This window comes from Pelobates fuscus, chromosome 3, assembly GCF_036172605.1.
Source record: "Pelobates fuscus isolate aPelFus1 chromosome 3, aPelFus1.pri, whole genome shotgun sequence".
Lineage (NCBI taxonomy): Eukaryota > Metazoa > Chordata > Amphibia > Anura > Pelobatidae > Pelobates > Pelobates fuscus.
Window position 1 is genome coordinate 379,522,956 of NC_086319.1, and position 26,527 is coordinate 379,549,482.

General features: G+C 39.1%; 1 protein-coding gene across 9 annotated transcripts in view; it reads left to right on the plus strand.

The window, feature by feature from the left end:
- The first annotated feature begins 4,419 nt into the window (after window positions 1-4,419).
- The window catches only part of NFIX (nuclear factor I X), a 170,707-nt gene continuing 148,599 nt past the window's right edge, over window positions 4,420-26,527 (plus strand). For 2 of the 9 annotated variants that reach the window (XM_063449557.1, XM_063449553.1), the window contains exons 1-3: window positions 4,424-4,600; window positions 4,897-4,933; window positions 22,966-23,313. In XM_063449557.1, the coding sequence (XP_063305627.1) occupies window positions 23,287-23,313 (27 nt within the window). In that variant the 5' untranslated portion in view covers window positions 4,424-4,600; window positions 4,897-4,933; window positions 22,966-23,286. Of the gene's footprint in view, window positions 4,601-4,677; window positions 4,934-22,965; window positions 23,314-26,527 lie in introns of those variants that run through there. The other 7 variants (XM_063449554.1, XM_063449549.1, XM_063449556.1 and 4 more) reach the window with 7 other exon arrangements.

The window sequence follows — 26,527 nt, forward strand, 5'->3', positions numbered from 1 at the left end:
TTAAGCTGATGATGTACTTGTAGTGGGGCTTTGATGATGCATTGGGTCATTTCAGTGGCATGGCTGATATAAGAGATAGTTGGAAAGATGTCTAGAGGTCGGAAAGCATAAACCCAGAATGGGATGGGAAAACTTTAAACTGATAGAGGGGATAAAGAATCAGGGACGAAGGAACAGTGAAGCAGGGCAACAGGAATTAAGAAAATGGGTGCACGCACAGCAGTCTTCACTGTACAGAATCTGCCTCAAAGCACAGTTCTGGCATTCGAAAGAGATCGACTTGAACTGTGTGAGTGTGTGAGTGGGCAGTGTGCGTTCAACACTATTTCCCCCATATGATGTAAGTGGGAAGTGAGGTGGAGCCAGGCCTGGGCAATGGAGATTAACACGAAAATCATGGCAATGGTTAATTTAAAGGCAAGGTTTCAGAACCCGCAATGTAGTACCATTATAAGCTGTACTAAAAGCTGTATTGGTTAGTTTTGAGTGTTGCTTTAATTCCAGTCACATGCTCAGTTCTTTATCTGCCGTAAATCTCTAATTAGTGCTCTTACACAATCAGGTATTTTCTAACTTAGTGCTCCAAAACACCCAGAATTTCTCTACGTGAGAGTTCTCACACACAGATCTGTCTATCTTAGAGGTCTCATGTATATCTCTTTATTTTTTCTACCTTAGTGCTCCCACACTCTCATCTTTCTCTTTTTTAGTGCTCTCCGATCCTCTACCAAAGTACATTCACATACATTGTTCTCTATCTACTTTACTGCTGTCACAAATGAAATACATTTTCTGCACTTAAACTCTCACCCTCCCTTACCCTTCCTACCTACCTTAGTTCTCTAGTTCACTCGTTATTTTTTTGTTTGTTTTTTGCTGTAGTGTTTGCACACCCTAACATCTTTATAAACCTTATTAGTGCCAATACCAATCCCTTTGCTGCAATGCAATTGTCACCGTGCAGAGAAACAAATTTCTGTGCCAGGGTTTTATTCTGTCCTGTCATATCTCAGAGGGACTGTAATCTATACTCCCCTTCTCCCACTGTACAGCAACCTTTGTTGGTCAAGCTACACTGCTGCATTAAAGCACCCATTAGGCAGGAGGGATGGTTTTAGGCACATTTATCACACTCCATAGATACTTTGTAGGCCGCAATAGAAAAGCCTTGTATAACATAGATTATTGGTGTCATTGAACTGGCTGTATGCATTCCTAAAAATTAGATCAGGTTCCTCATAAATACCCATGAGGGCATTTAACAATTTCCATGTATCTATTTATGTCATGCTTACTACATGTGAAAAAAATGGTATTCCACTTCTATGCTAATATTTCAAACCCTGACTGAAACATTGCAAGCTGATGGTTTGCCTACATTTTTGTGAAGGATGAACACATAAATAATGTGTTCATAAATGTACATTATTTTAGGATTCCAAAAACAGCAATCTGTATGTTGAATTGTTATTTTATCTCATGTTTATGTGCCAGCTGTGTATTCCATATTTCAAATAAATGTAATACGATTTATTTTGTAAATGAAAAAGAACATGTCTCAGTTCTTTCTCTGAGTTCTAACACACTCAGATCTTTATATTGTAAAGCTATAATCCACTTAGCTTTTTCCAAAAGTAGTGTTATTAAACACTGGCAGAGTTATTCACTAAAGTGAGAATTCAAAGTGAATTATATATTTAGGGTCGAAATAACTGAACTAGAATAAATCTCTAAGTCAGCAATGCTTCAAGTCCAGCTACTTTTGCCTAAAATTTGGAAGTCACTTTGAATTTTCAGTTTAGTAAATGGCCCTGATTGTGTTTACTTTCAACTCTCGCTTTGTCTTTAAATGACAGATCTAGGAGTAGCTTAGAATTGTAGAAATCTCTGTATCTCTAAGCCCGCCCTTCAGAGATGTCTGTCAGGTAGTCTAGAATTAGAGTTCCGGGTTGCCTGCTTTAATTTTATGAACATCACACACACTCAACTTGGACTGAGCTCCCTCTCCTCCAAGGACAGAGAGCCAAGCTTTGGATTGCGCATGCATTTTCATTTTGAGTTTATTTTATGCATGATTTCTTTTTATTGCATTATTTTTTATGATGCTTTAAAATCTGAGTCATTTTATCCCTTAATTTCTCTTTAATACTAAAACTCACTCAGCTTTTCTACCATTGAGCTATAGCGCACTATCACTTGTTCTTAGTTGTCTCTCAAACATTGGCTCTGTATTAGTGCTCTCACACTCAATTCTCTCTGTACCTCAGTGCTCACACTCAGCACTATGTCTGGTTTAGTGATCATGCACTCACTTTTCTCTTTACATTAGTGTGAGCACAAACATCTCCCATGCACATTGCTTCTCCTTTCTACACTCATTCGCTTTTTCTTAAAATGTCTCTCGTATTCCTTAATTTCCCTTACTGCAGCCCTCTCTCACACTCATTCATTCTCTCACTCTTAAATCTTCTCTCTCACTAAAGCACACTGTCACTCAGTCTCTCCATGAACCATTTCTCACTCTCATTCTTCTCATTCACCAGCCCTCTCATTCTCACCCATTCACTCTTATTATAACCCACTCTCAATTAACAATTTTTGATTTCATTAGCCTTATTGAAGCCTCCACTCACACTTCTCTCTTCCTTTAAATTCCTGCACACTCAGTTCCTCACCCAAACAACAGCCCTCTAATGTGTGCATTACTGCAGCCCCCACTCACATTCATTCCTTTTCTTACCCCAGTCCCCTCTCATTCTTTATTCTCGTCAAGCTCTCTCATTCAACTTCCTTTCACAGTCAGGTTTAAATGCACTCTCACACCTTCCTTTTCACGGTTTATCAGACACCTCTCTCTTTCTTTTATATTTTACTCTAAACTTCTTCTCTATTGTTCTGTACACCTTTAATATGCTTTCTTTTATTACCTGTTCTACTCCCCTCTCCCCCGCCAGTTGTAACTCCCCCCCCACCCCCCAGTTGTAGCAATCCCCAGGTGCAGTTTTGATACCCCCCTCCCTCCCTGCCAGTGTAACCTTGATAGAGAGCCTATGAAATCACCCACCAGACCTTTGTCCCTCTAATCTTCCCTATCAAATGTTATATGGCCACATTCTTTCAGATTATTTCACAGGGGGAAGTTAAGGCTGCAGGGAAAAAAAAATCAACTTTGCCCCCAAAATAAACTCTCCTTCTTCCTTCCCCCCTGCTCACACCCTTCCACCTCCTGCACCCCAAAAGCAATACACACCTTGAAAGATTCAGTAGATGCAGCCATATATTTAGCAGGACACAGGTCCTCTGATTACTCTGAGAAACCATCATTCCATCTGGAATCTGTACTGTACTTCTCTTGCTTTCTCTGTTCTTCAACCCAGTCCCCTTCTTTCCAGACTTTCCTCTGCCTCACTTGTGTTCAGCCTCCTTTCCAACTTTTTTTTCACTTTCTGTCTGTTTTCTTTCTCTCTCTCTCTAATTCACCCCATTCCTGGCTCTTGGCACCAACCCCCCCTCTCTCTCATTCACGATGCCCCATTCCCACCCTGCTGTACCCATGGCACTCACAGATTACACAATGTTAACACTACTGTAAGTCTCTTATTAATAATTCAATCACGACTTCAGTTATACCCTGGCACGAGAGAGAGAGAGAGAGAGAGAGAGAGAGAGAGAGAGAGAGAGAGAGAGAGAGAGAGAGAGAGAGAGAGAGAGAGAGAGAGAGAGAGAGAGAGAGAGAGAGAGAGAGAGAGAGAGAGAGAGAGAGAGAGAGAGAGAGAGAGAGAGAGAGAGAGAGAGAGAGAGAGAGAGAGAGAGAGAGAAATAAGAGAATGTGAGAGGAGCGAGAGAGGAGAGATAAAGGGCTGTTGGGGGAAAAACAGCGAAGAAAGAAAGTAAAGAGGAAGACACAAAAAGATAAATAGAATTCTAAAAACGATAGAATGAAAGAAGCAAAATAAGAAACAAAAATACATAAAGTGATCTGAGTGTGAGTGAAATAGGGCGCAAGGAGAGAGAAGAGGTAAAGCAATTTAGGAGACAGAGGTAAAAAGAGAGGAGGTGGCAGAGAGGGAGAGGTGGGGGGAGAGAGAGAGAGAGAGCTAGGGGTGAGGAGAGAGGGGGAGCCGGAGGGTGGATGGGGGGAGAGAAAGAGAAAACCTAGCCAAGAGAGAAAAACTCCAGTCCATGCCAACACCAGAGTTGGCACTAAAATGGCATGGGAGTCAAAGTAAAAATAAAGCAGGCAGCATGAAAAGCAACTGATGGGGGGGGGGGGGGGGGCTTGAATAGGAAAGACTGGAAACTCTAAACTAAGGAGTGAAGTAAAAGGAAAGGAGATAAAAAAAAAGAAAAAGAAAGAAAGTAAAAACTTACGGCACTTGGGGGAAAAGAGACAGCCGGGCTGTCTCTCAGAGTGTCTCTGTGTGTGTGTGCCCCCCCTCCCTGCACAGAGAGTATTGCAGGCTGACTGCAGCTGAGAGATCCTACAGGCTGGCTGCTCAGAACATGGCATGGCTCCAGCTCTCTACACTGACTTTCCTACATTTTGGACTGGGTGTAAGACTAAAAAGCAATTGAAGCAGAGGAGAAAGGATCAGTAGATGTAAGGTTTACCAGGCGCCTTTTTTTCCCACCATTTTTTTACCCCCCTGTTTTTTTTTTTTAATATTCTGAATAATTATTTGTCTCTGCTGAATCTCCTTCTAGGCAACACGATCACTCTGTCTCTCTAGAAGTTATTCTTTTGTGTTTTCTATTCCATTTTTTTGTTTTACCTTTTTTTGTGTGTTCCTGTACAGGAATTCCTTAACTCCTCAAACATTCTTTTTTTTTTCTTCCTTACTTCTCTGGAAACTCAAAAGTTGTTTTTATTTTTTATTTCTGTGTGTGTGTGTGTAGGGTTGAACCTGCTGGCAGATGTGCCATCTCCTGCCTGGTATGTGCATTTTTTTTTCATTATTATTATCATGATTAATATGATTAAACTTCCTAGGTAATGGGGTAGTATCAATAATAAAAATACAATTCCACAATGATGTATTTTGTTGGGTGGTGGAGGATGGTATAAGCTTTGTGATGGAGGTTGGTAAAGTTTGTCCTGGCCTCTTTGTAGTGGTTCTGTATGCCACCCAGACTGGCACCAACCCGACCCAGACCCAGGGTAGGACTGACCCCATACCACCTGCCCTGCAACCTTTATTTAAGGACAGGAGTGCACAATTACTTTGAGATTGAGCACTTACTACATATATGTACCTATATACCTGGTAGATTTACATGCATTGAGAAATGGGATTGTATATAGTACTGAAATGTAAAATATGGACTTTAGGTACACTAAAGAAATATATTTTATTTATTTTTTAAAACAGAAAAAGAAAGATGCATCAACTATTTTTATGCAATATACACATATAGGTTATAATACAGAGAGTAAAATATTGTATATATACATTTATATTAGATTATAAATGATTACACTGTAATGCTGCTTTCCTTCTAATTGTATTTTATTTTAAATATGTACACAGGTGTGTGTGTGTGTATATATATACACACACACACACACATATATATATATATATACATTTATTATATTTATACATTACTCTGATTTTTTTTTTAGTATCCATTATATTATTAGTAATATATGTATTGCATTCAGAGGGAATCTGTCATGTATTGAATTTTGCAGCTGTGGGGGTGCTAGCGAGGGCCCCCCCAATAAAATATCTTGGGCTGCTCTGTGCCAACCTAGTGCCATTTACTCCCTGCCAGAGCCACTGCTTTGCTATCTATTTGTGTGTGTGTCAATCTCGTGGATTGTGGATCTGTGGACGTGTCAGGTCTGGTCTCTTTCCCGCCTGATCTGTATCAGTCTGTGAGTTTACAGGTGATTGTTTTTTGAGCATACTGGGGCAAATCCCTGTTTTTATAACCACAAAAATGAAAGCTCACTGTAGGCATGATAGGCAAATTGAGTGCCAATCGGTTGCTGCTGGTCTTGTAGTACCTGCTGTTTTTGCCACATATTTGGTGGACATACCTTGAAGTGTCCCGCACTACTGGTACATGTGTCTGCCATACGTAAAGTGCTCATTCCTGGCAAATTGTGGGGTGAAGGTATTTTTAGCAGGTTTGGAAATTATATGTGCCTTTTACCCTGAATTTGAGGACTTTCAGTCACTTAAGGAGCACGTTCCTATTTGTGAGCTACTTTGAAGGGGTAAGTTATTTGTGATTATTATGTAGTTGAGGTGGTTCCACTCCATGAACTAAATTTGGGGTACCTGTCCTTGTGGCCCACATTTGAAAAACGTATATGTTATCTCAGTGACCACAGTATAAGGTTCCAGAGCAAAGTGTGAACCACTTTTTGGTTAGTCCTGTTGAGGTATGGGTTTCTTTGAGGGCCACATTAAATACATTGAGTATTTACGCCTTTGTTCATTTAATTGGAGGTGTAAGTACTTGATGGTCAAAGTTAAGAAATGTGGTTTATTGAAAGTCACTCTCAAGTCGCAGATCCTTATAGGAGTTATGTTTGAGCGGGGTTTCTCCAGTTAGCCAACACATGAGCAGTAAGGTCAAATTAAAGTACTGACCTTAAATCACAGTTTTAAGGCAACATTTGTGATAAAGTTCCCTCTCAGCTTCATTTGAGATATTGGGTAGTTTTCTTGTTTTGAGTTATTTTGTTACTTATGTGAACATTTCACTTTTGGCATTATAGCACTCTTCTTTGTGATAAAAAGTTTTGGACGGTAAACCTTATTGCAATAGAAATAATAATAATGTATAACGCATAAGCATAAACAAATCTGTTTATGACTTATTTTTAGATCACTCTTAAGCCACAGTGATATACAGGTATTATACATTATTATATCTTTATAAATATATTGTATTGTTTTATTGCTAGAATTGATTTTGAAAATACTTACGCACAAGTTATATATATATATAGATAGAAATAAATATGTGTGTGCGTGTATATATATATATACTCACAATATAAATTTGTATACATTAGAATTTATTTCTTATGTTTGTGGGTATATTTATTCCAGTATAGAAAACTAGTCACGGCTCTTATGCATTTTATTAAATCAACGTGGATTTCTTGAGTAATATATATCAGTGTTCTAGTTCAATATTGCTTACTTACGTTTGTGTTATTCACATTAAATAAGCACTTCTCTGAGTTTAAAATAAGTATGTATAATATATGTTTAATATAGTTAAATACATGAATATACGTGTCTATGTTTGTATGCCTTAAAAATATATACGTGTGTGTAGTATAGTATAGAATATATATTATAAATATATTGCCAGCTTAAGATGCAGAAAAGCAGAAATATGTATAAGTAAGGACCAGCTATAGAGCAGTTACTGGCGATATATATATATATATATATATATATATATATATATATATATATATATATATATCTGTAATTCTTAAATCATTTAAACATCTGCCGTACATACATTTCTGATAAAGTGGATAATGGATTCAATATGTATATTAATGATTATCTTTCAAAAAGAGAAAAAGAATTCTATGTGAATACATTTGTAAAGACTATTCTAATAAACAAAAATGTGCTTTGAAACTTGATTAATTACCATTTAGCTCTTAAAATAATGCTTAACAATAACTTTATTAGTCCAGTTTCAGTTACTCTTCACACTAATAATTGTTAAATGCAGGGAAAAAAAAGTACGGGCTTAAGGGACGTTAACTTAAAATTAAAAATGAAAGCAGGATGTCATAATATGGATTTAATAAAGTCTTCATGTCCTTAAGTGTACAGAAAGACTATAAAAAGAGACGTGTCACATAAATTATGACTAGTGCTTACATGACACTATAGGCATTAGTCTAAGTTTCTTATAATTTCAAGAGAAAAAGAGTGGGAAGTATATTTTTAGATTAATTCCATCGCCGATGATAACTGAGTCCTCCGTCCTTAAATACACTGAAATTTCTCTGTCTGCAAACTACATGCCGACATATTGCAGGAAACACGTAGCCCACTCCCATAGTATTGTGTTTGTGAAGTACACATATTTTGTATTGTTTATTTTATATATGATTCAAGAAATAGCCCAAAGGTGTGTTTTTTCTGTCTCATAAAAAAAAAATCTATAAATTTAATGTTAGAAACGTAAATTAAACAATGTGAAGGTAGAGCTCTAAACGGGTTTTATATATAGTAAGGTAGGGATTATCAAGGAGTAAGAGGAAGAGGTTATATGGAGAGGTTATATGGAGTAATAGGAGGAGTTATAGAGAGAGGTTATATGGAGTAATAGGAGGAATTATAGGGAGAGGTTATATGGAGTAATAGGAGGAGTTATAGGGAGAGGTTATATGGAATAATAGGAGGAGTTATAGAGAGAGGTTATATGGAGTAATAGGAGGAGTTATAGGGAGAGGTTATATGGAGTAATAGGAGGAGTTATAGAGAGAGGTTATATGGAGTAATAGGAGGAGTTATAGAGAGAGGTTATATGGGGTAATAGAAGGAGTTATAGAGAGGTTATGGAATAATAGGAGGAGTTATAGGGAGAGATTATATGGAGTAATAGGAGGAGTTATAGGGAGAGGTTATATGGAGTAATAGGAGGAGTTATAGGGAGAGGTTATATGGAGTAATAGGAGGAGTTATAGGGAGAGGTAATATGGAGTAATAGGAGGAGTTATAGAGAGAGGTTATATGGAGTAATAGGAGGAGTTATAGGGAGAGGATATATGGAGTAATAGGAGGAGTTATAGAGAGAGGTTATATGGAGTAATAGGAGGAGTTATAGGGAGAGGCTATATGGAGTAATAGGAGGAGTTATAGAGAGAGGTTATATGGAGTAATAGGAGGAGTTATAGGGAGAGGATATATGGAGTAATAGGTGGAGTTATAGAGAGAGGTTATATGGAGTAATAGGAGGAGTTATAGGGAGAGGTTATATGGAATAATAGGAGGAGTTATAGGGAGAGGTTATTTGAGTACTAGGAGATATAGGGAGAGGTTATATGGAGTAATTGGAGGAGTTATAGGGAGAGGTTATATGGAATAATAGGAGGAGTTATAGGGAGAGGTTATATGGAATAATAGGAGGAGTTATAGGGAGAGGTTATATGGAGTAATAGGAGGAGTTATAGGGAGAGGTTATATGAGTAATAGGAGATATAGGGAGAGGTTATATGGAGTAATAGGAGGAGTTATCGGGAGAGGTTATATTGGGCAATAAGAGGAGTTATTGGGAGAGGTTATATGGAGTAATAGAAGGAGTTATAGGGAGAGGTTATATGGAGTAATAGGAGGTGTTATAGGGAGAGGTTATATGGAGTAATAGGCGGAGTTATAGAGAGAGATTATATGGAGTAATAGGAGGAGTTATAGGGAGAGGTTATATGGAGTAATAGGAGGAGTTATAGGGAGAGGTTATATGGAATAATAGGTGGAGGTATAGGGAGATGTTATATGGAATAATAGGAGGAGTTATAGAGAGGTTATATGGAGTAATAGGAGGAGTTATAGGGAGAGGTTATATGGAGTAATAGGAGGAGTTATAGGGAGAGGTTATATGGAATAATAGGAGGAGTTATAGGGAGATGTTATATGGAGTAATAGGAGGAGTTATAGGGAGAGGTTATATAGAGTAATAGGAGGAGTTATAGAGAGAGGTTATATGGAGTAATAGGATGAGTTATAGGGAGAGGTTATATGGAGTAATATGAGGAGTTATAGAGAGAGGTTATATGGAGTAATAGGAGTAGTTATAGAGAGAGGTTATATGGAGTAATAGGAGGAGTTATAGGGAGAGGCTATATGGAGTAATAGGAGGAGTTATAGGGAGAGGTTATATGGAGTAATAGGAGGAGTTATAGGGAGAGATTATATGGGGTAATAGGAAGAGTTATAGGGAGAGTTTATATGGAGTAATTGGAGGAGTTATAGAGAGAGGTTATATGGAGTAATAGGAGGAGTTATAGGGAGAGGTTATAAGGAGTAACAAGAGGAGTTATAGAGAGAGGATATATGGAGTAATAGGAGTTATAGGGAGAGGTTATATGGAGTAATAGGAGGAGTTATAGGGAGAGGTTATATGGAGTAATAGGAGGAGTTATAGGGAGAGGTTATATGGAGTAATAGGAGGAGTTATAGGGAGAGATTATATGGAGTAATAGGAGGAGTTATAGATAGAGGATTTATGGTTAATGGGAGGAGCTATTGTGAGTATGTAGTTGTATGAAGTGGAGAAAATTGAGCACTAGTACAGTACAGTTACAAAACATTACAATACACACCTTTATTCCATATGGTATGCATTTTTAGTTAATTAAACAATGGACTGCACTGCCATTTTTCACAGTAAAAAGTAACATCCAACTAAGTTTCCATTTGAAAACATTGACAGGACCTTGGAAATTTTCAATTTACTTTATTTGCTCAACAGAAAGTGTATAATTAACCTTCTACAACTCTCGGTGCTCTATTTAAAGTCACTAGAACTACCTAGATGGACATGCAGACTACTGTTGCTTCATAGACAGCCCATGACTGATAATATAGATAGTCACTATAATGTCTGCAAATACTAGATAGACAATTGCAATAATGCCACCATTATATAGATCATAAAGACAGTCCAGATGGCTCCATCATAGACTAAACACTCAACCACCAAAATTCCAGCACTGAGCACACAGCCACCAACTATAACTCCAGCACTGAGCATACAGCCACCAACTATAACTCCAGCACTGAGCACACAGCCATCCACTATAACTCCAGCACTGAGCACACAGCCACCAACTATAACTCCAGCACTGAGCATACAGCCACCAACTATAACTCCAGCACGGAGCACACAGCCACCCACTATAACTCCAGCACTGAGCACACAGCCATCCACTATAACGCCAGCACTGAGCATACAGCCACCCACTATAACTCCAGCACTGAGCACACAGCCATCCACTATAACGCCAGCACTGAGCATACAGCCACCCACTATAACTCCAGCACTGAGCACACAGCCACCAACTATAACTCCAGCACTGAGCACACAGCCATCCACTATAACTCCAGCACTGAGCACACAGCCACCAACTATAACTCCAGCACTGAGCACACAGCCACCCACTATAACTCCAGCACTGAGCACACAGCCATCCACTATAACGCCAGCACTGAGCATACAGCCACCCACTATAACTCCAGCACTGAGCACACAGCCACCAACTATAACTCCAGCACTGAGCACACAGCCATCCACTATAACTCCAGCACTGAGCACACAGCCACCAACTATAACTCCAGCACTGAGCACACAGCCACCCACTATAACTCCAACACTGAGCACACAGCCATCCACTATAACTTCAGCACTGAGCTTACAGCCACCCACTATAACTCCAGCACTGAGCATACAGCCATCCACTATAACTCCAGCACTGAGCATACAGCCACCAACTATAACTCCAGCACGGAGCACACAGCCATCCACTATAACTCCAGCACTGAGCATACAGCCATCCACTATAACTCCAGCACGGAGCACACAGCCATCCACTATAACTCCAGCACTGAGCTTACAGACACCCACTATAACTCCAGCACTGAGCATACAGCCATCCACTATAACTCCAGCACTGAGCATACAGCCATCCACTATAACGCCAGCACTGAGCACACAGCCATCCACTATAACTCCAGCACTGAGCATACAGCCACCAACTATAACTCCAGCACGGAGCACACAGCCACCCATTATAACTCCAGCACTGAGCTTACAGACACCCACTATAACTCCAGCACTGAGCATACAGCCACCCACTATAACTACAACACTGAGCACACAGCCATCCACGATAACTCCAGCACTGAGCATACAGCCATCCACTATAACTCCAGCACTGAGCATACAGCCACCAACTATAACTCCAGCACGGAGCACACAGCCACCCACTATAACTACAACACTGAGCACACAGCCATCCACTATAACTCCAGCACTGAGCATACAGCCACCCATTATAACTGCAGCACTGAGCATACAGCCATCCACTATAACTCCAGCACTGAGCTTACAGACACCCACTATAACTCCAACACTGAGCATACAGCCATCCACTATAACTACAACACTGAGCATACAGCCATCCACTATAACTCCAGCACTGAGCTTACAGACACCCACTATAACGCCAGCACTGAGCATACAGCCACCCACTATAACGCCAGCACTGAGCTTACAGACACCCACTATAACGCCAGCACTGAGCATACAGCCATCCACTTTAACTACAACACTGAGCATACAGCCATCCACTATAACTCCAGCACTGAGCATACAGCCATCCACTATAACTCCAGCACTGAGTATACAGCCACCCACTATAACGCCAGCACTGAGCATACAGCCACCCACTATAACTCCAGCACTGAGCACACAGCCATCCACTATAACGCCAGCACTGAGCATACAGCCACCCACTATAACTCCAGCACTGAGCACACAGCCATCCACTATAACGCCAGCACTGAGCATACAGCCATGTACTACATGACTTTCATTGGTACCTGAATCAGTGATACCTTAGCCACGTCGAAGCTCGCCATGTGTAGTGCATCGATATATACTCATGTATTGCAACTTGTCTTAATTGCAGTCACAGCTGGCCAGCGAGACAAAGAACCTCCGCTGTCACTGCCTAGTGAAATCTGTTTCATTGAAGACTTTCTGTAACTCACTGCATAACTGATCTTCATCAGTCCTCTATTATTGTAGAAAAGAGGACCGATGCTCTTATAAAAGCAACTCCGTATTGGCTGGACAAATGACCAGGGTACTAATGAAGTCAGAAATATAGACAGATGCCTTCATATGTCCTATTTTGTTGCCAATCATAGAGCTCACATAGCATACCTTTACTCTAGAATGTGATATTCTATTAATGCCACCTTTACACATAATTTAGTAATAGTATTCAAATCTAAACTAGCAAAACAGATTCCCCCCACCTGCCCAAAGCAATGATGGGTCTTCAACTGGTCAAACAAACTGCTATTAACTGGTAAAGTAACACTATCCTTAAATGAGACTGTCACCCCACAATTGCTATTTTTTTTTTCTATACATGGTACTAGGAGTTTTGCTAGCATATCCATAGATTGGGAGAAAAACCTATTTAAAATTAAGATTCTAAACCACCTGTCAATCAGTTTTTTAGGATATACTCTAGTCTATACCAAAGAATTGATTGACAGGTAGTGCAGAAAGGACCTCCCACATGTGGTCCTTCTGCTCTCCACCTCTAGCAACCAACGCACATGCACTTTGGTTGCCATGGTAGTAGTGGATGCGTGGAATAGACTTCCAGTGGAAGTGGTAGAGTTTAACACAGTGAGAGAGTTTCAAAGAGAAGGAGTCCGCACTCTTCTGAGTCAAGGTTCAACTGGACCAGGACTGGCAAACCCCCATACATAAATTGCTTTTTAGATGCCCGTATTCTAGTAACACAGCCAGAGTGTCGGGATCATGGAGGAAGTTTTCCCTACTTAGGAAAGCATCCCCAAACAGGGCAAATCAGTGAAGACCGCAGGAGGCTCATGGTTTGACTAAAGATGTGTTGCAGAAGTGTAACACCCACCTCTATAAGGAGATTGTGGTGGGGAAGATAAGGGTCTAGTAAATGCCTGACAAATTCTCTTTAACTAATCCATTAACTCCTCCCTTAAACCATTCAACACTAGGCCTGAAGAATAACCTGCACCTGCATTGAGCTAGTAAATGCTCTTTTACTGGTTGAGTAAATCCTCTCCAACTAATCCAATAACTCTTTCTAATTGGTTCAGTGACTCCTCGCCAACTAGAGAAACAAATCTTCCTTAAACCAGTAGCTTCCCTCGAACTAGTCCAGTAACTCTTCTTCAAACCACTAACTCCTCTTCAACTGGTCCAGTAACTCCTCTTCAACTTGTCCTGTAACTACCTTGATAACTGGTAAAAAGAAAAAAAAATCTTTCATGATCCTACGGTTTTAAAAACTGCTCTCAAATGACCCAATAATGCTAAAAGTAAGTGATCCAATAACCTCCTCCTTCAACAATTGATACAATAAATTCACCCTAAACGGATCCTATAAATACTTCCATTAGATCCTGTCCCCAACTTGTTTGATGACCCTTACCCCAATGATAAAATGTCTCTTCCCGTATCACCTCCCTGTAACTCCAGCACTACCCAATATAGCACCAACCTACATTCTTAAATATTACAAATCTAGAATAATTGATTCAATACAGCCTCTAACAGATCAAATAATTCTTGCTATAAATAATTTGATAATTGCTTACTCTACCCTATCCCAATGCCTTCTTCCCCATTTTGTAATCACCACAGTCTTATAACTCAATCCTGGAACCCATCCTGTAACTTTTTATAAACCAATAATTGACTCTTACTATAATGTATCCAACATGTTTTGATTCTGCCCATCCTAAGCCTTCTCCTTAGGATATTTATTGCAATTCCCCAAACCTGTCTTACTTATCAGATAATCCCATCGACACTTTAGGAAACAAGTGCACATTGTTATATACTAAGGAGGAAGCTCTCCTGATGAATGTGAAAAATCTTAGACTGCATGGAAAGATTCTAACCGTGAATGAGTATATTCTCTGAGTGAATTCATCCTCTCTTGTATGATTCCTCACAATGACGAGGAAGAGATCCATCTTGAAAGAGAGTCGAAATTCCAGAATGTTTTACTCATCTTACCTGAATTCCAGGTTTATTAAACATCCAGTTAGATGTGAGGATGGAAGCAATACAAGAAAAATAAAATGCAAAGAAGGTTACTTAAAAAATAATCAAAAGATATTAGTGTCCAGAATGTAAAGGGGATGGCACTTCACGAATAGTCACCGTACAGAAGATATTAATTTACTGGTAAGTATAAATATATTTTTGGTTCTTGAGATGGTGAAGTTTCCTATAAGTTCTTTAATATTGGGTTCAATACCTTCAGATTCAAAAAACAACAAAACAATGAAGTGTTCATTGGGGACCAAGGGCCAAGTAGCTGCTTAGCAAATCTCGCCCATAGAGAACACCTATTGATAGGCCCAGCAAGTATGCAGTCAAAGCTGTAGTTGACTGGGCAGTATTCCTGCAAGGTAATGCCTTACCCTCTAAAGGATGCACATGCCTAATTGCCCACCTAAGCTGTCCATGCTCAAACTGTTTGATTTATTCTTTGGCCTTGATAAGTGAACAAAGAATCAGCTATGCGTAAGGAGCAAAAGATAAGAAATTCTAAATCAAACAGACTTTTCAATAAAGGAAGTGTAAACATTAGATGACTTTTTACAGGAAGTGTTTAGGAAGGCTGTGTAAGTCACATGCAGGGAGGTGTGACTAGGGCTTCATAAACAAAGGGATTTAACTCTTAAATGGCAGAGAATTGAGCAGTGAGACTGCAGCGGCATGATCTATACACCAAAACTGCTTCATTAGGCTATAGTTTTTTTGGTGGCTAGAGTGTCTCTTTAAACTTCATGAAGATTGTGGAGTAGTCTTTCATTGCTATTTTTAGACTTCAGATAAAATGAAGGAACAATGAAGAATGATTTCATGGTATATAGAACTAAGAGAAACTAGCTTAAAAAGAGATGAATCTGACATGCTCAAAAACAGCCTTACTTTCATATAAAATCAAGAAAACAAATACAGACCACTGGTCAGATACATGCCATGCTGACAAAATAGCCATGTCAAGTGGAGGCATAGTTCACAAAGCATATCCAGACTGAGGGACATGCTTCCTGAAAACAAAGCATACGTTCATTGAGTAAAGCTAACTAGGGCCTGCTGTGAGTGTGAACTGACAGACAACTCCTCGGAGAAATAGGTACATACTCATAGATTCTGGTAAAAGATACAGAAGGGAGTTTGGAGAACAAAATGTTAGTTCTGCACAGTTTTAGTAGCCAAAAGAACCAAACGCTAGAGACTGGTGGAATGCCAAATAGAGGACAGCCCAAATAATCAACATTTCAGAGGTCACCAAGGCCAATCCATTGTACGTGGATTCTTCAGGCTGGTAGTGGTGAGTAACTTTTAGAACTGTCTAGTAGCTTAGGACTGATTCCCAAATACTATCATTATGCACCATTCCCTAAATTTACCCCTAATACTGACACAATTCCTGCCACTCCGTTACCACTCTTGCTAGTCACTGCTCTCTGCATCCCACCTCAACCCATGTACTTTAATTTGTAATTTTCCAGTCTTCTGTGAATCCCCCGTTGCCGTGTGCCCATCAAATACAGAATAAGTCCTTATTTCTCATTATTACATTCATGGGTTTCAATATTTCACCAAAGCTAGCATAACTAGTCTTCGAGCACTGCACCGGGTTTCTGTATATGGCTTCAATGTGTAGTCATGTTTCTATGTCGTAGACCTGCTGCACACTTTTCTCAGAGCGTCTGTATTTGTGTTTATTTTGACAAGATGTGCCCCCTTATGCACACCCCCTCCCACTGATCACCATGTGTGAAAGGAAAGATAAATCCCAGCTAAGATCTGATCTGGACTCTTAATTAATTACTGGGAAAGAGAGCTACAAAAAGCTGCAAAGCATAATGGTGTTGGGTATCTTTCTGTTACGAATCTAGGCATCGGTATGTCCTATCCATGAGCGTGTGAGAAGTCTTATGCAGAGTACAGATATGCTGGCAATGAATATATCCTGGTAAATAACAAAGTAGTTACTATATATAAACACAAAGAAAGTGATATACAACCACCCTACACAAGTGTACCTCACGAACACTTCAGTATACAACTAATACGAACAAATATACACCCCAATAGGGGAAGTATGAAATGGGGGTTGTGATATACAGAGAATGTAATAAATCTATCCTGCTTTATACATATGTGTACTTTGTATAACGTCATATAGGACATACAGGTCTATTTAATAACAATTACAATGTACGCACCTATTCATATACGGATATTCAGAAGATGTTGTTTAAAGAACATCATTAGAATAACGTGGTGTTGGGTAGCAAAGAGTGTAAACTGTAATATATCTACATCCAGAATTGCTCTTTATGGATGCAGTTGGATTATCTACAATATTGTCAAATGTTTGTAGAATGGTTGGGAGAGAAACAAGACGTGAAGAAGAGATGAAGAGAATTAGAGAGACAAGGAAAAAAACTATAAACATAGTAGAGTAGAGGCAGAGTGAGAGAAAAGTATGGACAGATAGATGGGGAGAAAGACAAGAAGATCTAAAATGGGAAAACACAATAATGAGAACTGTCGGAGAGTGGGGGAGACACAAAAAGAGGAGAGAAGAAGAGATGGAGGAATACACGAGGGAGAGATAAAAAAAAACACATCGAGGAAGAGTACGCAAGAAACATGAAGAGAATGAGTGGGTGAAAGACGAAGAAATTGACATAAGCGAAAAGGTGTGGGAGAAACATAAGAGTGAACAAAAGGAAGAGACAGAGCGATGCGTTGGGTGATATATCGTGGGAAAGAGAACTAACAGTACAGTGAGGTAGAGATGAGGAGTTACATAGAAAGATAGAGGCAGATAGAGGTAGCGCCCGCAGGAGTGGAGGACAAAGAGAGAAACAATGACGGTGAAACACATCATAATAAGTGAAAAAAGAAGTAGAAGAGGAAATTGGTGCAGAAAGATGAGATATAACGGGGTTGGTGTTATAGAGAAAAGGATAAGGAGGGGAGGCAAGGACATTATGTGAGAAGGGATGAATGGAGGAGAGCAGGGATATTTAACAAGTAATTAACATTCAAAATAATATTGACAACCAAAAATTAAGAAGACCCTGCTCGAACATGCTTATAATCCTACAAATGTAAATCCTTAAATAGATAGATGGAGAGATTTGGTGAAATACAGTGAAAAAGAGAGGAACATATTGGGGAGAGGCAGTAGGCAGGCAATTAAGGATGACATAAAAAGGGCGAGAATTAGGCAGAAATGGACAATGAGCAAGAGTGGAAATACAATGATGAACAAAATAACAGATGGGGGGCAGAAACAGAAAATATGAGGCATAAAGAGCAACAGTGAGAGAAAAAATGAAGAGCCAAGAATGTTAGGCCATATATACATAGAACAATTATGGGGTATTAAATATAAAAATTAAATAAAACAGTCACCATAGAAACCAATGACATGTTTTTGCAGATGGCTTCATTTTAGCTTTCTGCCCCTGTATTATGTATATAGGGGAGAATGAGACAAAAGCTTAGTGAGAAATGACACATTGCACAGTGCTAGTAAATTACAAAGGAAGCCGTAAAATGTGGTTGAGAAGACCTCAAACAAGAGAGACATATTTTTACAAATGTCTGTAACAAATTTCATGGGTATTACTGTCAAAGTGTGGAGCAGAGATCACCACGTGTCTGGGTCAAAGGCCATCTGTGGTCTGGTTCAGTGTTTGGATCACTTCATTAGACGTGTGTATTAGAAACTCTACTTTACCATATCACACATACATGTATATATAAAAACAATAATATTTACTGTTTTAAATTATCTACAAGGCAAGCATATACTATCTAAATTATTACCATTTATATTACCCTAATACAATATCTGTGCAGCTGTTGTAGTACAGTATATACTATCCTTTAAATATAATGCATTCTGTAAAGTGATAAATTAGATCTATACATTATAAATTTATAGGGAGAGGTTATATGGAGTAATAGGAGGAGTTATAAGGAGAGGTTATATGGAGTAATAGGAGGAGTTATAGAGAGATTAAATGGAGTAATAGGAGGAGTTATAGAGAGAGATTATATGGAGTAATAGGAGGAGTTATAGAGAGAGGTTATATGGAGTAATAGGAGGAGTTATAGGGAGAGGTTATATGGAGTAATAGGAGGATTTATAGAGAGAGGTTATATGGAGTAATAGGAGGAGTAATAGGAAGAGGTTATATGGAGTAATAGGAGGAGTTATATGGAGAGGTTCTATTGAGTAATAGGAGAAGTTATAGAGATGTTATATGGAATAATAGGAGGAGTTATAGAGAGGTTATATGGAGTAATAGGAGGAGTTATAGGGAGAGGTTATATGGAGTAATAGGAGGATTTATAGAGAGAGGTTATATGGAGTAATAGGAGGATTTATAGAGAGAGGTTATATGCAGTAATAGGAGGAGTTATAGGGAGAGGTTATATGGAGTAATAGGAGGATTTATAGAGAGAGGTTATATGGAGTAATAGGAGGATTTATAGAGAGAGGTTATATGCAGTAATAGGAGGAGTTATAGGGAGAGGTTATATGGAGTAATAGGAGGAGTTATAGAGAGAGGTTATATGGAGTAATAGGAGGATTTATAGAGAGAGGTTATATGCAGTAATAGGAGGAGTTATAGGGAGAGGTTATATGGAGTAATAGGAGGATTTATAGAGAGAGGTTATATGGAGTAATAGGAGGATTTATAGAGAGAGGTTATATGCAGTAATAGGAGGAGTTATATGGAGAGGTTATATGGAGTAATAGGAGGAGTTATAGAGAGAGATTATATGGAGTAATAGGAGGAGTTATAGAGAGAGGTTATATGGAGTAATAGGAGGAGTTATAGGGAGAGGTTATATGGAGTAATAGGAGGAGTTATAGAGAGAGGTTATATGGAGTAATAAGAGAAGTTATAGAGAGAGGTTATATGGAGTAATACGAGGAGTTATAGAGAGAGGTTATATGGAGTAATAGGAGGAGTTATAGAGAGAGGTTATATGGAGTAATAGGAGGAGTTATAGAGAGAGGTTATATGGAGTAATAGGAGGAGTTATAGAGAGAGGTTATATGGAGTAATAGGAGGAGTTATAGGGAGATGTTAAATTGAGTAATAGGATGAGTTATAGGGAGAGGTTATATGGAGTAATAGGAGGAGTTATAGGGAGAGATTATATGGAGTAATAGGAGGAGTTATAGAGAGAGGTTATATGGAGTAATAGGAGGAGTTATAGGGAGAGGTTATATGGAGTAATAGGAGGAGTTATAGGGAGAGGTTATATGGAGTAATAGGAGGAGTTATAGGGAGAGGTTATATGGAGTAATAGGAGGAGTTATAGAGAGAGGTTATATGGAGTAATAGGAGGAGTTATAGAGAGAGGTTATATGGAGTAATAGGAGGAGTTATAGAGAGAGGTTATATGGAGTAATAGGGGAATTATAGGGAGAGGTTATATGGAGTAATAGGGGAGTTATAGGGAGAGGTTATATGGAGTAATAGGAGGAGTTATAGGGAGAGGTTATATGGAGTAATAGTGGAGTTATAGGGAGAGGTTATATGGAGTAATGGGGGAGTTATAGAAAGAGGTTATATGGAGTAATAGGAGGAGTTATAGAGAGGTTATATGGAGTAATAAGAGAAGTTATAGGGACAGATTATATGGAGTAATAGGGGAGTTATAGGGAGAGGTTATATGGAGTAACAGGAGGAGTTATAGGGAGAGGTTATATGGAGTAATAGGATGAGTTATAGGGAGAGGTTATATGAGTAATAGGGGGCGTTATAGAGAGAGGTTATATGGAGTAATAGGAGGAGTTATAGAGAGAGGTTATATGGAATAATAGGAGGAGTTATAGAGAGAGGTTATATGGAGTAATAGGGGGAGTTATAGGGAGAGGTTATATGGAGTAATAGGAGGAGTTATAGAGAGGTTATATGGAGTAATAGGAGGAGTTATAGAGAGAGGTTATATGGAGTAATAGGATGAGTTATAGGGAGAGGTTAGGGGAGTTATAGGGAGAGGTTATATGGAGTAATAGGAGGAGTTATAGAGAGAGGTTATATGGAGTAATAGGGGAATTATAGGGAGAGGTTATATGGAGTAATAGGATGAGTTATAGAGAGAGGTTATATGGAGTAATAGGGGAGTTATAGGGAGAGGTTATATGGAGTAATAGGAGGAGTTATAGGGAGAGGTTATATGGAGTAATAGTGGAGTTATAGGGAGAGGTTATATGGAGTAATGGGGGAGTTATAGAAAGAGGTTATATGGAGTAATAGGAGGAGTTATAGAGAGGTTATATGGAGTAATAAGAGAAGTTATAGGGACAGATTATATGGAGTAATAGGGGAGTTATAGGGAGAGGTTATATGGAGTAATGGGGGAGTTATAGAAAGAGGTTATATGGAGTAATAGGAGGAGTTATAGAGAGGTTATATGGAGTAATAAGAGAAGTTATAGGGACAGATTATATGGAGTAATAGGGGAGTTATAGGGAGAGGTTATATGGAGTAACAGGAGGAGTTATAGGGAGAGGTTATATGGAGTAATAGGATGAGTTATAGGGAGAGGTTATATGAGTAATAGGGGGCGTTATAGAGAGAGGTTATATGGAGTAATAGGAGGAGTTATAGAGAGAGGTTATATGGAATAATAGGAGGAGTTATAGAGAGAGGTTATATGGAGTAATAGGGGGAGTTATAGGGAGAGGTTATATGGAGTAATAGGAGGAGTTATAGAGAGAGGTTATATGGAGTAATAGGAGGAGTTATAGGGAGAGGCTATATATATATATATATATATATATATATATATATATATAGACTGTAAGCTCATTTGAGCAGGGTCCTCTTCAACCTATTTTTCCTGTAAGTTTTCTTGTAATTGTCCTATTTATTGTTACATCCCCCCTCTCAAAATATTGTAAAGCGCTACGGAATCTGTTGGCGCTATATAAATGGCAATAATAATAATAATATAGAGTTATAGGAGGAGTTATAGAGAGAGGTTATATGGAGTAATAGGGGGAGTTATAGGGAGAGGTTATATGGAGTAATAGTAGGAGTTATAGAGAAAGGTTATATGGAGTAATAGGAGGAGTTATAGAGAGAGGTTATATGGCGTAATAGGGGGAGTTATAGAGAGAGGTTGTACGGAGTAATAGGAGTAAATATAGAGAGAGGTTATATGGAGTAATAGGAGGATATATAGGGAGAGGTTATATGGCGTAATAGGAGGAGTTATAGAGAGAGGTTATAGGGAGTAATAGGAGGAGTTATAGGGAGAGGTTATATGGAGTAATAGGGGGTGTTATGGGGAGAGGTTATATGGCGTAATAGGGGGAGTTATAGAGAGAGGTTGTACGGAGTAATAGGAGTAAATAGAGAGAGAGGTTATATGGAGTAATAGGGGGAGTTATAGGGAGAGGCTATATGGAGTAATAGGAGGAGTTATAGGGAGAGGTTACATGGAGTAATAGGAGGAGTTATAGAGAGAGGTTACATGGAGTTATAGGGTGAGATAGTATGGAGTAATAGTAGAAGGTTTATGATTTGGTATAGCTAAAGGCTATATAGTTTTAAGCTATGCAAACATAGGAAACCAATTGTGTAAGATAATGTAAGCTACACAAGATAAACGTGTTAAATGGAAAGTGGGACAGAACAAAGAGTCAACAAAACCCAGCAATAGATAGATAGTAGAGCTCAGCAAGCGATTACTGAATGTGTGAATGAGAGGTAGAATGATTGGTGTCAGGATGATAGATATAGAAAGACACTAGGAGGGGAGATCACATAAAAGCTGACATGCATTTCTCAGACATGCACCCTCTGTTCACAGAAGAAATTCCGAGTTTGTTCGATCCCAGTTTTAGACATTTAGGGTGTCTTTGTACACCTCTCACCACTTTTTTCTAAGGGCAAAGTTAGTTTTTACCTTTAGTGAAGCCTACAGTCCCTTTCTTTGGCTTGGGTGCATTGAGCTGCTGATTTATTTATCCATAAGTCATTGAACTAACAATGTATTTTTCTGATTTGCGCTCGGTCTGTGTTCTATTCTGTGCTGTACTACCTCATCCTAATGCTCTCTATTTTTGGTCATTTTTTAAATGTAATTTTTTAAAATTCATTTTTAAACCTTTCTTTATTTCAGAGACATCCAGAGAAATACAAATATCAGAAGAGAGACAGGATAAAAATACACCAAGAGTGTAATATAAAAGGAGATATCCTTAAAAGACATCCCTAGGAGAAAAGACACTTAAAGAAAAAAAATTATAGAGACATCGGCACTTGGAGAAAAAGAGAGAGACTGTCTGGAGGAAAATATTAGAGAACCCAACTTGAAACAGACAGAAAACAGCTAACATTCCAGAACTGCAGAGACACCCACACACAATGAGACAGCCCTAGACGGCAACCAGGCCATCTGAAGAAAGACCTGTCATCCAGGGATATTCAGAGAGTTAGAGACATGTATTCTCCTTACTGTCTCACCCAGGTACTGGGGCAAATCAGAGTACCACCAGGGTGGGAAGGGCTTTTTATATTGCTTTCCTATGTCTCTCCAAGCTTGATTTTCAATTATACAGCTTTCCGTACTTTAATCCTGCTCGCTGTTCCTCACTCCTTAACCTGTCTTTTATCCCTTTTCTACTATTTACAGCTGTTTCAATTCTTCCTTCTCTCCATGCTGCCAATTCAATTGTTCTCTTCTCCCAACAAATCTTTCTGCATCTCGCTCCATGTCCTTCAACCCTTAAACCATCCTACACTGATCACCCTCAATAACAGGTTTATTTAAATTCTCCAGTCTGTTTGAGTAAACCATCAGTAACATGTAGCATTACAGTTCATGTTCTTTATATAGCGGTAAGATATGTCCTTGAACAAGAATACTTTAATTTAAAGAGCTGTGTGTGTGTGTGTACTCCTGCTTCCGGAGAGAACTTGAGTGTTGTTTGTTAATCAACAAATTGTTTATTCGTAATACTGCATTGACATGGCATTAATAACAGCATTTTTTTTTTATTCACAAGTTAATGTGATATTAAAAACCTGGACAGAATGGGGCAAATAAGGGGGTGGGTAGATTACCTGGGAACAAATAATGGAATCTAGTGTTATATTGACGCAAAGGTAGGCTGACTGTTTCAAAGACATACACAAGATCACTAGGTATATAAATATATTCATAAATTTAAAAAACAAAAAAACACCAATTGCCAGCAGATTGTTGCCTCACTATTTCTCACTACACACTAGGTGAACAAGGTTTGCCGAAGGAAGCGGAAGAGATTGTGCATATTTGGATGGCAGTAAAACAGACGACTGGTTATTCTACAATCACCCTATAGCTTGATGATGCCTGCACCCTATACGTCTATATCCTATTAATCAAAGTTTAATATGTAGCTGCTAGCAGGGTCCATATGGTGTTCTTTTAGCTAAGCAGCTGTTTCCCTTGCTCCTAGCTCTATGGGTGCCTCCGGAGAGCTCCGCAGATCATCCGGTATTTTGGGCTGCTTCTGTCATGTCCAAGTACTTTTGGGCAGTGTCTAAAACAATGGACAATGCCGAAAAATCTGCTGCTTCACTGGAGGCACCTGGAGAACGGACAGCAATGCAAACTGCTGCCTGAATTGAAGAGTAGGTACCCACTGGCACGCCTCATTAAGGATTCACTAACAATATATAGATTCATGCAGCTATCTCTATCACTAATAGGGCCCCAAATAACAGCTGTCCAAATTCCACCCGTAACAGCCAGACTGCAGGGCTGGCTAGATTAACTGAAATCCGAATAAACAATATGAAAAAATTATAAGAGCTTTTAAAAAAAAAAAAAAAAAAAATTCATGAAATTTAGGTTGACCCAACTACATATACATAATCACTAAATTTTAATAATTTGGTCTATCTCTATTGGCTTACATGTTAAATAATATGTGCATTGTGGGAGCTACGTAAAAATAAAATAAAAATAAGAATCTGTAAATCTATCTTTTAGTTATACAGCTCCAACATACTGTGCAGTGCTAAATAGTGGGTAAAATTGATATGCCACTAAGAGCCACAATGCATTATTTGATGATATATAAATGGACAGATGCATAGTTACATAGTTACATAGTTACATAGCTGAAAAGAGACTTGCGTCCATCAAGTTCAGCCTTCCTCACATATGTTTTTTGCTGTTGATCCAAAAGAAGGCAAAAAAAACCCCAGTTTGAAGCACTTCCAAGTATTGTTGTTGTTATCAATACTTAATCTATATAATCAATTGTTCCAGGTTTTACCGCTTCCTGTTTTCAGATACATCTTTGTGTAGACATATATATCAGGATGCTTTGATTTACAATCATGTCGCTACTTTTCAGTGACCAGCTCCTTTTCCATACTCCATACTCCATGCCCATCTTGTGGCCCTTTATGCCACATTGACATAGGTATTCAGACCCTTTGCTATGACACTTGAAATGTAGCTGATGCAGATGCATCTAATTTTCCTGGATCTAATTTAAGATGTTTATGCAATTTGGAGCCCACCTGTGGCAAATTCAGTTGAATGGGCATGATTTGGAAAGGCACACACTGTCTATATAAATGCATATCAGAGCAAAGACCATGTCAACTGACGGCAGAGCTCAGAGACAGGATTCTGACCCGCACCGATTTGGGGAAGTTTATAAAAAATGTGGCTGCATTGAAGGTTCCCAAGAGCACAGTGGCTTCCATCAAGGCCATCTTTAACTTGGGGCAAATAAGGCAGCTGCTCCAGTCCCAATTACTCCTGAGGTGCTCAAAGCATCTGCCCCATAGGCCCGCTGCCTGCAACAATCTCTATTAGGATTGCCAACTCTATCTCGGTGCAGCCGGTGCAGGTGCTACGGCTGCACAGAGGCCCGAACACTAAGGAAAGCCATTGGGTGGACCACCTTGGGACACTCCGGTGGGCATGTGTCAGCAGGTGCCCGGTTGAGCTCGGTGACCGTTTAACAGTGCGAACAGACCCCCTTCCTATCGGCAGCAGTGGGGGGAAGTGACAGCCAGACACTTCCTCCCAGTGAGACTGGAGCCTCATGGGAGACAGAAGCAGAAGGCAGTAAGGAGAGGGCGCAGACCTGGAGTGCCAGAGCCTTACTCCCAACAGCCTCAGCCAGCACACTGGATCCCAGGTAGTCATCCCCCTTTACCCAAAAGATAGGAAACTGCAGGGTGGCTTTAAAAGTGTAAATGTTGCATGTGAGTGTGTGTCAGTATGTTTGCCAGTATATGTGTATGTGTATGTCAATTTGTATCTGTATGTTGTCAGTATGTGTATCTTCATGTATGTCAGAGTGTGTATCTATATCTGTATGTCTGTGTACCTGCATGTGTGTCAGTGTTTGTATATGTTTGTCTGTGTATCTGCATATGTCAGGCTGTGTATCTGTTTGTCTGTATATGTGTCAGTGTGTGTATCTGTATGTTGTCAGTATGCGTGTATCTGTACATTGTCAGTATGTGTATCTGTATGTAGTCTGTGTGTATCTGTGAATCTGCATGTGTGTCAGTGTTTGAATCCGTATGTCTGTGTATCTGCATGTGTGTCAGGTTGTGTATCTGTGTGTCTATTTGTCTATGTGTCAGTGAGTGTATATGTGCCTGTATATCTGTTTGTGTTTCAGTGTGTGTGTGGTAGTGTATGTGCATATGTGCATACATCTTAGCAT